This window comes from Arachis stenosperma, chromosome 6, assembly GCF_014773155.1.
Source record: "Arachis stenosperma cultivar V10309 chromosome 6, arast.V10309.gnm1.PFL2, whole genome shotgun sequence".
In the NCBI taxonomy this organism is placed as follows: Eukaryota; Viridiplantae; Streptophyta; class Magnoliopsida; order Fabales; family Fabaceae; genus Arachis; species Arachis stenosperma.
The window spans coordinates 17,429,386-17,442,406 of record NC_080382.1 but is presented as its reverse complement, the minus strand read 5'-3'; the positions used below and the strand labels follow the sequence as shown (position 1 = coordinate 17,442,406).

The window sequence follows — 13,021 nt, the reverse complement described above, 5'->3', positions numbered from 1 at the left end:
TCAGTTAGTATTCTGTGTAATAGCTGTGATTTTGTTAATGTAAATTATGGTGTTGGACTTCGTTATTTTGTTAATGTATATACATCTATGGGTTTATTTTTGATCAAGTCTCACACAAGTCTACCATCGGATGTATTTTTTTATTCCGGTCATTATTTGTAAGAAATTATGGTAACAACGACTTTTTTTTATCATGGGGAAAACTTTAATGATGTTTACCTGTGGCTGCATGGATGAGGGTGTGCCAGTGGTAGCTGGTAACATCCTAATTAGGTATTGAAAATGATTAATTTGGGGAGTAACATGGTTTTCTTTAGGATGAGGGGTTGTAATGTTGTGATAAGTCAAAAAAAAATTAGAAATCAAGTAAACAGATTAGTGAGTATATCAGCAAATTAAAACTTAATAGGGAAAATTTGCGGCTACATCTAATTTCAAGCTAGAAAAACAAATAAAGATAACCTTATTGGAGTATGTTGGAATTCCAACTGAATTTATTTACTAGGGTAGGCAAAAACTTGGGTAGACGAGTAAAATTTAATGGTACTAAACACCTAGTTCAAAGAGATTACGATAACACCGGTAAATACAATATTCTGCCTCATCAATTCTCGTTGGATGCTGCATCTCACACAATTAATAAGTTAGACTAATTTAGGTTCATTACTTAAAAGAGAGCAACAGACTTCAACAATTCAAAAACTACAAAGTAAACACAACCGAAAACCAAGACTACGAAGATCGCGTCTAGTAAAATGGCTAAATACGAACTTCCCTTGCCGATTATTCCGGATGAACTGCTACAAGAAATCTTCCTGCGTAGTAGTGCCAAAGCTGTAGGGAGATGTATGTGCTTGAATAAATTCTGGTACCGACAGCTACGCCAACCAGAGACATGCATACACCACATGCGAAGGCAGAAAGTGTTAGATCAACATGTTTTGTTTCATGTTGGATACTCACTACTGTTAATGGATTCCGATTCACTATATATAGTGAATGCTGCTTCTGGAGAAGAGGTGAATGTTCAGCATCCTTTCGGAGTTGGCGTCCATGGGTGGTTTCGTATTGTCGGAGTGTCAAACGAGAACATATGTTTCAAGTTCTCTCGTGAACGAGACGACACAAGACTTTTGGTATGGAATCCGACAACACAATGCTCTAGAGAAATTTCCGACCCCCACAGGGACCACGGTAGATCGTTTTTCCCAGTATATGGTTTCGGTCATGTTCCAAACTCAGATGCATACACAGTCATACATATGTGCAAAAGGGACATAGCTGATGCCTACGTTTTTTTCTCTAGATATTGTTCAAGGCGTTCTACATGGTTTCACTGCGTTGATTGTCTCCCTGGTGTAGAAAAAATTGACCCTAACTCTGTTTTTAATAATGGTCAGGCGTATTGGATAACTGGTACAGGAGATAGCTATGCTACACCCAAGTCTGTTTATGTTACAGTGTTGAAGATGAATCATTTAGCGAGGTGTCTATCCCTGTAGGTGCAATATACCATTCACAATTTACTAACCCACAAGGAAAAAGTTGCACTCCTCGCTCATACACACAACGAATTTGGTTATGTCGCAGCAATTTGGCACTTGAATGAAGACGCGAATGGAAACAGAATACTAGAGCAATACTGCAGGTTTTCGAGTCGAAGCATCAGAGAAAATCCAATACTATTCGTGGATGAAAACCTACTTTTGTTGGTGAACAATTCAAAGGAAAGAGAGTTACTCGTCAATTACGGGTACAGAGAGCTTGTGTTGACAGAGTATGACATCGAACATGGCACTAAAAATCTATTGGTGAGGAGAGCATGGCGATACCCAGAAACGCCACACACGATCACAGTAAGGTCTACACTCAAGTATTTTGCAGGGATGTTTCCTGTCTAGAAATAATTGACATTTAGATATACTTCAACTACATGTATTGTGGAACTTGGTTGAAACTCGTTGTTTACTATTCCAGTTGATGTTAATTATGTTTTTTTTTTTGTTAATGGAATCCCTACAACTGTTATGACATTGGTTAATTCCTACTGTTTTTTCCTTCAGCCTGTATTTACAATTCTATGTTTTACATTGGTTTGAAAGAGCCAAAATTAAGAGAAATGGTTGCATAACAACCTCAGTCTATCTAATTCGATGTGTCGTGTAGTCTTCCTCATGTACAGGATATTTATGATGGTGTTATTCTGTTTCTAACCATCCTACTATAGGGATTATGTGAGAAATAACAGTTAACCGGTGTTATTCTGTTTATAACCATCCTACTATAGGGATTATGTGAGAAATAACACTTAACCTACTAAGATTTTACGCCAATATTCAATCAAGAAATGCTATTCCAAAAAAATTTTGATCAAATTAACGGTTAACACACACATGAATGGAATACATAGTTACCTGGAAAAAGTTGGTTTTCTTTTAAAATTCCGGAGAGAGTTGGGCTTAACAGGTTTCAAGCCAGTTGCTGCATTAATCCTCACTTGAATTATCCACTAATTGTTTTTGTAGCTGGCCCAAATTGATAGATAGCCCACTTTACTTTAGATAGACTTGAACTACCAAAAAAAATGTCTTTCCAGGTTAGACCCAGCCCAATCCCAAGTATGACAGAAAGACTAAATAGTCAGTTAATTAGAGTAAAAAACGCTGGGGAAAAAAATTTTCGGTGACCTTTGATCATATACTATGTTACACCTTAATACCTAACTAGAACTCATCCTGTCTAATCGTCAATCGAGACAATTCGACCTATAATTCAACGAAAATTTTCCTATGTAACACGATTTGACCAAAGAAGACGACAAATAAACAGACATATAAACGGGCAATGTCACAAGAGAAACTTACATGATGGCCCTGAGTTTCAGGATACCAATTGTATACACCACTGCTTTGTTGGACGATGGCAGAACCTAGCCCAGTGCACGGTAAAACCTGCAATAAGCCATATACTCGTTGAATATTACTTTATAAGAAGAAAAAACAGAGCAATCAGTACATGATAACTTGGTAAGACCTGCAATAAGCCATTAGCACTCCATAAACAAACTCCAGGTTGCACTCTACCTCCATGGCCACGTCGCTGAAATGATCAACCCATTAGCACTCGTTCATTTACTTTGGTTAATAGAGTAATAGGAATTCAATCGAGTGCATGAAGGGGTTAATAAAGTCAAACAAATTGAGCAAACAAAGGATTCAGCAATAATGGGATGTTATGGTATTTTAAAAAGTCAGATCTTTCAATTGGAGTATTATACATCATGTGCAAGGGTATAAATATGATGATCTACAACTTCAATACCTGATGAGATGAAGCCTTTAAAATCCATTATGTTAACAGACAGGCTAGCTTATTTCAGGCATCATAGCTGCTCTCCTTTGCTGAACAATTTATGTGTATTAGAACAAAGCAGTGGCCATTCATCATGATCATATAAACTACAAGTGTTAAGATTTATTTAGGTTCAAGGAATTAGGAATATTGAAACCTATGCAGCAAAATTTCTGAAATGAAAGCAATTAAACTTGACTAACAAGTAGCAATTCAACAAATTTCCAAAGCCTAACATAACATTCTAGTTTACTTTCAGCTTCTTCATTCCCTCACAACTTAAAATTTATGCTGCACACTAGTATATAAGAAGAAAAATAGATCTTGTCAATTATCTATTGTGGTGGCTGCATGATTTGTCATGGAAGTCACCAAATCATCGGTGTATTTGTCATGCCTTCACCTTCCGACTCTTACAGAATTGCCGAAGATTGAGTTATAACATGACTGCAATCTTAATCATTAGTTACACTAATAAAAAGGTTGCTATTTTCTGGTATTCAGGCTGACTTACTACAACATATTAGCCTTCATATGCTACTGAAATTAGTAGGGAACTTTGATAACTAAGTCACAAAAATAAATACCATAAAACATATACGTATCTATAGGTAGAACGTAATCAAATTCCAACCATGTTGCCCATATCAAATAAACCACATCGACAATTTTTGCTTTAAAAGCTTCAAGCAATTGTGTGTCTACAATCTAGCAGGAAAATTCTGAAAGAAGAAAATTATTCTTAAGTTTCTCAACCTAATAGAGGTGCTTCAGGTTCCGGTTTTGATCTAATGGTTAGATTTTGTTGATGAAGCCTCCATCTCTCTTGCAGCTGCTTCTCTAGTCTTCTTCCTCAACTCTGCTTGTATACTTTTCTTGTTCAGCAGCTTCTCTAGGTTTACTATTCTTTCCTCTACATGTGCCATCAGGTTATCTATTCCCAAATGTTCTTCAACATGATTCTGCTTCCCATCACCCGATCCCCTTGTAGCCTCCCCCGCTCTGACCCTTACAATGTGGTCATCAACCCAGAGAAAGAATTTGCAGTGTGATTCTGTCACCTATATCAAATAGAACACAATGAATGTATGATGGTACAAAACACTCCAATTCAATCTAATACACATATGTGAATGTAATTAATCCATAAAGGCAAAATATTAAAAATCCTTTCAAATTTTAAAGCCATTTTTATATCAGATCAGGTTCCATGTGAATTCATGTCAAAATCAACATTTTTAATCTAGGTACATCTATTTTCAAGAAATCAACTTTTTCCCAGTTCTCAATCATTCTTCATAATTAACCAGCATCAATATCAAATCATATACAATATCAACCCAATCTAACATCATATCGCTCACAAAATCAAATCATTTTCTAACCAATAGGCATGCAGTAAACAACTAAAAAACACATCCACAACAACTTGATCTAGGAAAAAATAACCAAAGTCTATATTCTTAACCTCCATTCCAAAAATTCAAAATTTAGCCAATTTTAGCATAAACTTAGTGATCATACATGAAGAATTGTGTGCTTACCTTTACAATGGGCATCCAAAAATCAGCCTATTCGGGTTGCTGTCTTGACAAGTAACAGATAGCATATTTCCGCAGAAGCATTTTGGGGCAACACCATCTGTTACAATCATAGGTTGCAGTGAACTTGAACTTGCATATCCAGCTATCAGTTCCTGTTGTTCGCCGGCTTCGCCTCTGCCTCGTCGTGTTTGAGGAGCATGCATCACTGGCCATCAATCTGGCTAACATTAAACACCACCATGAACAACTAATATCAACTATTGCATTCAAAAGTGAAACAATCTGCTTTGATTAATGGTGTTTAAAGAAAGTGAATAACAGAACAAATCACGCAAATTGGTTATGAAAATCGACAACAAAAAGAAACGAATCAGCTATAACAAGAAGCAGTAGGCCTTACAATGGTTTTTCGAGAGGGTTATCGACGTGGATCGACGGAACCGTTCCCGGCAAGGGGATGAGTTATGTTCTTCGACGGTTTCGGAAATACTTCACTCCGCTGTGAGTCACAGAAAAGACAACCGCGTAACCCTAGACGAACAAAGCAGGGTCTTCGTCGGGGTTTGAAAAAATCTGTCACTAATGATGAGTGACCCAAGAAATCAGAGGAATGAGGTAGAAGAAGAGGCTGTTTACATTACACGGGTATTTGGGGGAAGGTCTTGCGATTGGGTCGCCGGAAAAATCAAACACTTCAACTACAGGAACGGTTTGAGGAACAGCGAGGTAGAAGAGGAAGCTCTGGATAATACACGGGTATTTGGGAAAGGTTTTGCGAGTGGGTCACTGGAAAAATCAAACCCGTCACCTATAGGAAGGGTAGAGGAAGATTGAGTTGTAGAAGAAGAACAAGTGGACATTACAGGGGTATTTGCGGAAGGTTTTGCAAGTGGGTCGCCGGAAAAATAACACCCATCACCTACAGGAAGGCTAGGGAAGAAGGAGCAGAGGTCAGCAGGGAGAAAAGCAGTGAGATTGAAGAAGAAGCAGTTCCTTTCAAGTGTATTTTTAGAGTAGAAGAGAAGAAGTTGTAGACATTCAAATGGTATTTTGGGAAGATTTTGATTTCTTTGGTATTTGGGGAGGGATTTATAAAATCAACTATTTGCAAATTACACACAATATAAATACGTTATGTAATATAAGGTAATACTATAAAATACAATGTTGTGTGAACACATTTATTGAATGCATTAATGCAAGGTTGAAAATTTTTTTGATCAATGACTGAGATGAAGACACATGTGCAGGGGTAACTCACCCACAAAATTGCCATGGGTTTGGAAGAAATCACCAACAAACAAATTGTGTGTCAATTAATTATGAAATCTACGTGGCAAATTAAATGAATTGAAGTACATATCATTAATATTTGGTGGGACCACGTGATGGGTGTGGAACATTAATACGAAACGCCAGTGTGTTAATGAATTCGCATGTGGTCTTACCAATATTGTTAATTTATATCATAAAGTTTCCTTAGTTTAATAAGATACGTTAGCCATTTAATCCATCAAAATTTATTTTCTATTCGTGCTAAGTAACATCCAAACTGACAAAAAATTGCTGTTTATATAGTAACAAAAAAATATTAAATAAAAATAGTTAAAATTTATTTTATTTAATATTTATTAAATATTATAATAATTAATAAATGTTAAATAAGATAAATTTTATTTTTTTTAGTATTATCAATATAGTTAAAGATGTACATGGAACAATCATAAATGATTATAGTAATGTTAAAAAGAAAAAAAAATCAAATTTTATTTTATTTAATATTTATTAATTGTCATGATAATTAATAAATATTAAATAAAATAAATTATAGTTGTTTTTGACTAATTTTTTTTAATTATCAAATATTTTCGAAATGATTGATGATGAATCATAATTCATATATAAAGGTACTGATTTTAGCCAAAATGCATGATGAGCCCATGCTCAACTTAGAGTTTCCACTTTCCAAATAATATGTAGAGTGAGACAAATCACTTTAATAGCAACATTTAGAAATGAATTTAGAAAATTTTAAATTGGATATTTAGAAATGAGTTTGTTTTTTTATAATTCGACTCTGAAGATGCATTTATATCGATTAAAAACATGTCGTAAATTTACAGAATTCTAAAATTTGACAAATTTATGAATTTACTCACAACATGCCTTAATCTTTACCAAATTACAAAAAATCAATGTTACTGTTGTTTGTGCATTATGGACTATTGAACTATTATATATCATCCTTTTTTTTCCCTAGGTTTCGTCTATTTTATTTGTTTGTAATGCATTAATTTCCATGCTTGTTAATATTTGAACCAATACATATTTGAAGAGAGGCTCCATCATAGCCGTATCAAAAAACCAATATATATTTGAACCTAATAGTGTCCCAAAAAACATAACGGGGAAAGAAAAAAGATTATGGTATTTCATTTATAGAAGAGAATATTACTACTACAATAATATAATGCGCTGATTCCTTAGTTACTTTCTCAACATATTTCCTCACTTATCATTTATCAAGTCTCGTATATTAACTCCTTAGGTCATGCAAAATTTAATTAAAACTTAAAAGTAATGCATGCATCACTTTTTCCCTGCGCTACTATTTTGATATGTACCTAGAACGTGTTCAATCACCTATTTTTTCATAACCGATTTCATCAATTTTGGGTTAAAACCACAGAAAACACCAAATAATCCATTTGAAGCACATGACTAAGTCTTATAACCACTAGTGTACTACACGGTTGGATGAGTAAACATCAAAGGCTAAACATGGCTTACCCGCTAACCGATCACGAACCTCGCCGGGAAAGATTTCAATGCTGCTTCGTATGGCTGCGCTCCGGCGCCGGGTACAACCTTCCTCAACGACTACACTCCGCCCACCTCATGCAACTGAAACCCCGAGTTCAGAATGAACCCTACTTTTCGGAAGGGCTTTGTATCGCTGTTTATTCAGGTCATAGATTTGGGAAATTATTTATTTTTTCTTTTAATTTCCGTTTCTATTTTCCCATGTTTCAAATTTGGGAGTATTGGAAATTCAAAAATTCAGTTTTCCAAATTAAAATTTCTAATCAAAGAGATTTCTACCGAGTCAAACTCTTCTGAAAATGGAGTTACCTATGCCCACGTGTGAAGCTCCAATTGGATGGTATTCCTTAGCCACCATGTCCACTGAACCACATTGGTCACCAATATAAATTTATTATTTCTTTGTGATAAAATTAAATTAAATCTACACAAAAATATGATGCTGTGCATGTCTATCTTTTTTTTCTAGTTTTTTTGGGGTATGCATAATCGAAAGCCCAATGATAGCCCAATGATTAATTTCTCAGGTATTGTAGAAATATAAATTTATCTGTACTAATTTGCGTTAGTATTTTTTTTTATATTTATATTATTTCTGTATGTTATAAAAAATTAAAACTGAATTCGTCCATTATAACTCGGCCATTATTTTTATTATTCGAACTTCTGTGATGTTATATGCTCTAGTCCTTTTAATAAATAAAAAAAAAAAATTCCCATAGCTTTGTTAGAAATTTAACAAAAATAAATCCGAATAATTTAGTTATTAAAATTTAAATTGCATAATGACTTGTAATATTCTAATTCATAAGTCATAAATCGCAGCATAATTTTGCGATTTATGGACAAATTTTAGCTTTAACAGGTGTGCTTAAATCACAGTAGGTGAGGATATTAATTCTAGTTCTCATCTTTAGTACGGTTTAAGAGTGATTTTAAAAATATTAAGTTGCTCTTATATTCTTATTCAATGCGATTTACATGTATATTGGTAAATTATTGTGCCTCACTGTAATTTACTCTACATAAAAACAAAACATATATGCATAAATAATATTGGATCCAAGAAATTGATTCGTTAATTATTTTTTTTAATTTATTTAAATAAAAAATCCATAAAATTATAAGGTCTTTCATTCCTAATAATCTGAACCAATAATATTAAGAGGCCAATGTAATTATCACTCTGACTAATCCATTAGTAAATAGTCTTTCATTTAAATATGGTAATTAATGGCTTTTCGGTAGTAAGCAATATTATTTTCTACAATGATCCAGATGATTTTATGGTTTTTGGTCATGTCAAGAGATCCAACAAAATGTTTACATTAACTTTCATTTTAATACTCCGTTAAACAACATAAAGTTAGGCCACTCATTTTAGATATTTACGAAATCGGTAGCTCAATTTGGTTAGGAGTTTGAACTTTGAACTGTGTTTGCATGGGATTCAAACTTCAATATTAAAGCAAGGAACGAAAAGCATAGGAAGCTGTTACTGGCAAACACACACATATCTATAGATCTATATTTCCGGGTGTAATCACAAACATCCTTACTAGCACTTTAAACTCGGTAGACCCAAATGCCATATGAAGAAAAGGTGTCTCCTTTTTAGACAGTTGATTAAAATTACACAAAGAACTCATCCAAGGGAGAATTTGTTATCATAAAAATTAGTATGTGACAATGGGTAAGATAATGTTGACTGCAGCTAAGCCGTTAATTGATGAGCCTTTTTAGTTAGATGCTATAATAGTTTGCTAGTAACAAAAGGATAAAGCCAAGGTGTTAGATAGGGTGCACAAGGAATCTCTAATTGACAAAGAAAAAGAGTAGATATAATGAAATCAGATAATGCACTAATCTTCATAGTTCCTAAGTTCCTATTGAGAAAGCACAACTTTGGCTTTACACTTAATAATAGCACCAGATACAAGGGGGTCAAACAACTTCTTGAGGAAAACATAAAATTTTAGAAGTGTAGATGAAAGTTGCCAAGGACTAAACAAGTTAAATGCAATTTTTTTTCCCTTTTTTCTTTAAGATTTATATATTCCTAATGCTTTCCAATAATCCTGGGTGGAGTGGTAAAGTTTTCGCTAGACCACAAGTTCAAATATCAAAACAGCCTCTCTACTTATGGAGGAAAGTCCATGGTCAATTTATTGTAAAAAAGTAGTACAAAATTCTGTGGTCACTGTAGTTTCGGTTATTAAAGGAGAAACCTTGGTCTCCCAAATGAAAAGTAGACTAATCAATTACCTGAAGAAACACATCTGCATTAGTCTTCACCTGATTCAACTTTGACTGCAACTTTCTTAAGAATTTTCCGTGAATGATGTACTGCACAAAACACTGTCAATTGTTTCATAATTACATGTCATTCTAACTCATATACAGAAGATCCATACCCATGCACAACAATTTCCTAGTAATCAAATCACAAGGCTTTTCTCTTTCCAACCTGTATAAGCAAATGCAATCTCTTGGTCAATAATCAAACAACTATAATTCAGTAAGTCTTCACAAATTACTTAACAGCATATTGGACTGTACTTCACCTTTGGGCATTTACTTGATATACTTTAAGACTTCGGACAAACCCAAACTCAAACCGTCTATACTGATTGATTACTTTTGAAATTGAACCTTTCTAGCTTTCACACGTTCATAAGCCGAGATGAGATTAGAGTCTGGTGTCATTCCTTAGGAAGACATTTCCTTAAACAGTTTATCAGCTTTCTCCATGTGCCCTCGGATACAAAAGCCAAAAATCATAGCACTATATGTTACAGCATCTGGTTGTAATCCTCTGTCAACCATTCTATGGAAGAGCCTATTAGCACCTTGAAAGTTAGCCGCCCTTATTTGACTATCAATCAAAACAGTGTAAGTAACAACATCTGGAGTTATTTCCATCTGCTGCATCTCACTCAAGATGGAAGAAATGTCCCGTGTTCTTTTTAAATTTGGAGACAAGGAATGCCTTCTTAAATTTGCTTTCAAGTTCCCATCAAGTAGAACTGTATACGTAACGACATCAGGTTTTATCCCTTTTCTCTTCATATCCTTAAAGAGTTCATGGGCCTTTTGCAAGTAGTTCATCCTACAATATGTATTTATCATAATCGTGTAAGTTATTAAATCAGGCGTAAATCCTTTCTTGATGAATAAATGAAACAAAGAACGAGCATATTCCAATTTCCCATCTTGGCACATAGCAGCTATTGCTTTAGAATACATTATTTTGCTAAGTCCCTCGTTAAGAGCCATCACTGTGTCTAGCAGCATAATAGCTTCTTGGATGCCATCTGCCTTGAAGAGTTTATCAAGTAGCTTAAAACAGGAACTTTTAGAAATATTTCCTTGGTTTGACAGAATAAGGAATAGTTCATAGGATTTTTCGATAAGGTTTGCTTCACAGTAGCCATTCACCATGGCGAAATCGACTTCAATGCTCCTATCTTCCAACCTGATAAAATATGTCTCGGCTTCCACTACCTTCCCCGCTGAACATAAACCTTTGATGATCATTGATGAGTTTGGAAAACTCTAAATTAACATTTATCATGACTAAATATTATTAATTTAATTAATTATAAAAATATTAATTTATATGGGCTGATTAAATTAATTTTTGCAAATACAGGTTTTGTTTGGGCCGGAAGATGATTGCTAGTCCAAAATTCACTCATCCTTGATTTAATACAAGAATACATTGATGAGTATGGCTGAATTGAATTTGGGCCGAAACAAAATTGATGAGTCCAAGTGTTTTACTATTTGCTCATGTAACAATCCTAGTTTTTGAAAATCAAATAATTAATTATTTGTGATTTATTTTAAGAAAATTATTTTGCTAAAGGTGATTAAATAGAGTTTCATGATAATTGAAGTTTAAATTAATTAGAATTTTTATATAAATTTTATTAGATATTTGGTATAATTGAAGTTATAATTTTGGTAATTGAAAAATAAGAAAGAATTGTATAATTTAATTTAATAAATTCTATTTTGAATGAATTATGTTATTAATTTGAACTCTTATAAATTAATTTATTAGAAATGATTAGATTGATATTTATAAATACTTTAAGTTTACGTCAAATAATATTTATGTACAATCTTTATTATAAATAGTTATTTTATAATTTGAAATTAAAATTTTGATGATAGAAAAATAATAGAGATTCATATGATTTAATTAGAAAATTGATATTTGATTTTAAATTGTACTTTATAAATATAAAAACTTGTTCATTTTATAATTTAGATTAAAATAATTGATTAAACTTAGCAATATGATGATAAAAATGTTTCTAAATATTTTTAATAGAGTAGATTGATTTTAAAATTATTCTACACTCGAATTTCATCAAGATATCTATTCATATCTATCCATATCTTTTATAAATCCTAATTTCTAACCTAATTCCAAATCAAAATCAGAAACCTAATCCCCAAATTAATTAAGAACCTAACCCTTTTCACCCTAACAGCCACCAGCCCCAAACCCTAGCATACCACCCACTGCCGTTATCCTCGTCACATGACACACATAGACTCACCTCTCACTCTCAGCCTCATCAACGCACTCACACTCATTTCCTCACTATACCCACGCACACACACATGGAGAAGGCAGGAAGGGAGAGCGCCAGTGAAGAAGAGGGAGGAGCCACGCCGCCACCGCACTCCGTCACACCCAGCCGCGTCTTGCTCGCCGTCGTGCCGTCCACCCACGCCGAGAAGGAAGAGAGAAAACATGGGGCGAAAAAAAAGAAAGAGCTCCTATCAACTTGTTCCGACCTAGGATAATAAGCTCATGAGCTTAGTCTTACTTCACCTCCGAGAAACCAAAGAAATTGATAAGAGATCAAAAAGAATATGGATGCTTTTTTTACCACTAAGTAGAGATGAATACTATATGGTAGCTACAGGAAATTCTTTAGCACGTCTGCCGCAAGCTCGCCGCAAGCTCGCCGCAGAGGAAAGCATCACTGTTGTTACCCAGTCATCGCTGCTGCTTCCAATTTCGCCGTTGATGCTGCTGCCACTGCCACAACCACCCTTGAGCTGCTGCGCTGCTATTGACCTATTGAACCACCATCCGAGTTAACCACCCGAGCTACTGTTGGCTTGCCATTGTTGTTTGTTGGGTTCAAGATCGCTGATGCTGCTCTTGCTTTGTTCCGCATCTGCTTCTGGTTTTTGGAATCTGAGAAGAGCGCCATTGCCGCTACTGGAGTTGATGTTGTTCTGGCTTTACTTTGAATTATTACTGCTCCTGTTTGGCTGAA

General features: G+C 34.4%; 2 protein-coding genes across 2 annotated transcripts; one reads left to right on the top strand and one right to left on the bottom strand.

Annotated features, from left to right (window-relative positions):
• The first annotated feature begins 755 nt into the window (after positions 1–755).
• Positions 756–1,502, top strand: LOC130933779 (uncharacterized). Its single transcript, XM_057863392.1, has one exon. The coding sequence runs from the start codon at positions 756–758 to the stop codon at positions 1,500–1,502; it is 747 nt and encodes a 248-aa protein (XP_057719375.1).
• An 8,925-nt stretch (positions 1,503–10,427) lies between these two features.
• On the bottom strand, positions 10,428–11,255 carry LOC130933778 (pentatricopeptide repeat-containing protein At2g26790, mitochondrial-like). The gene has a single exon (XM_057863391.1). It carries the CDS (start codon positions 11,253–11,255, stop codon positions 10,428–10,430), a length of 828 nt encoding a protein of 275 aa, XP_057719374.1.
• Between the last annotated feature and the right edge of the window lie 1,766 nt (positions 11,256–13,021).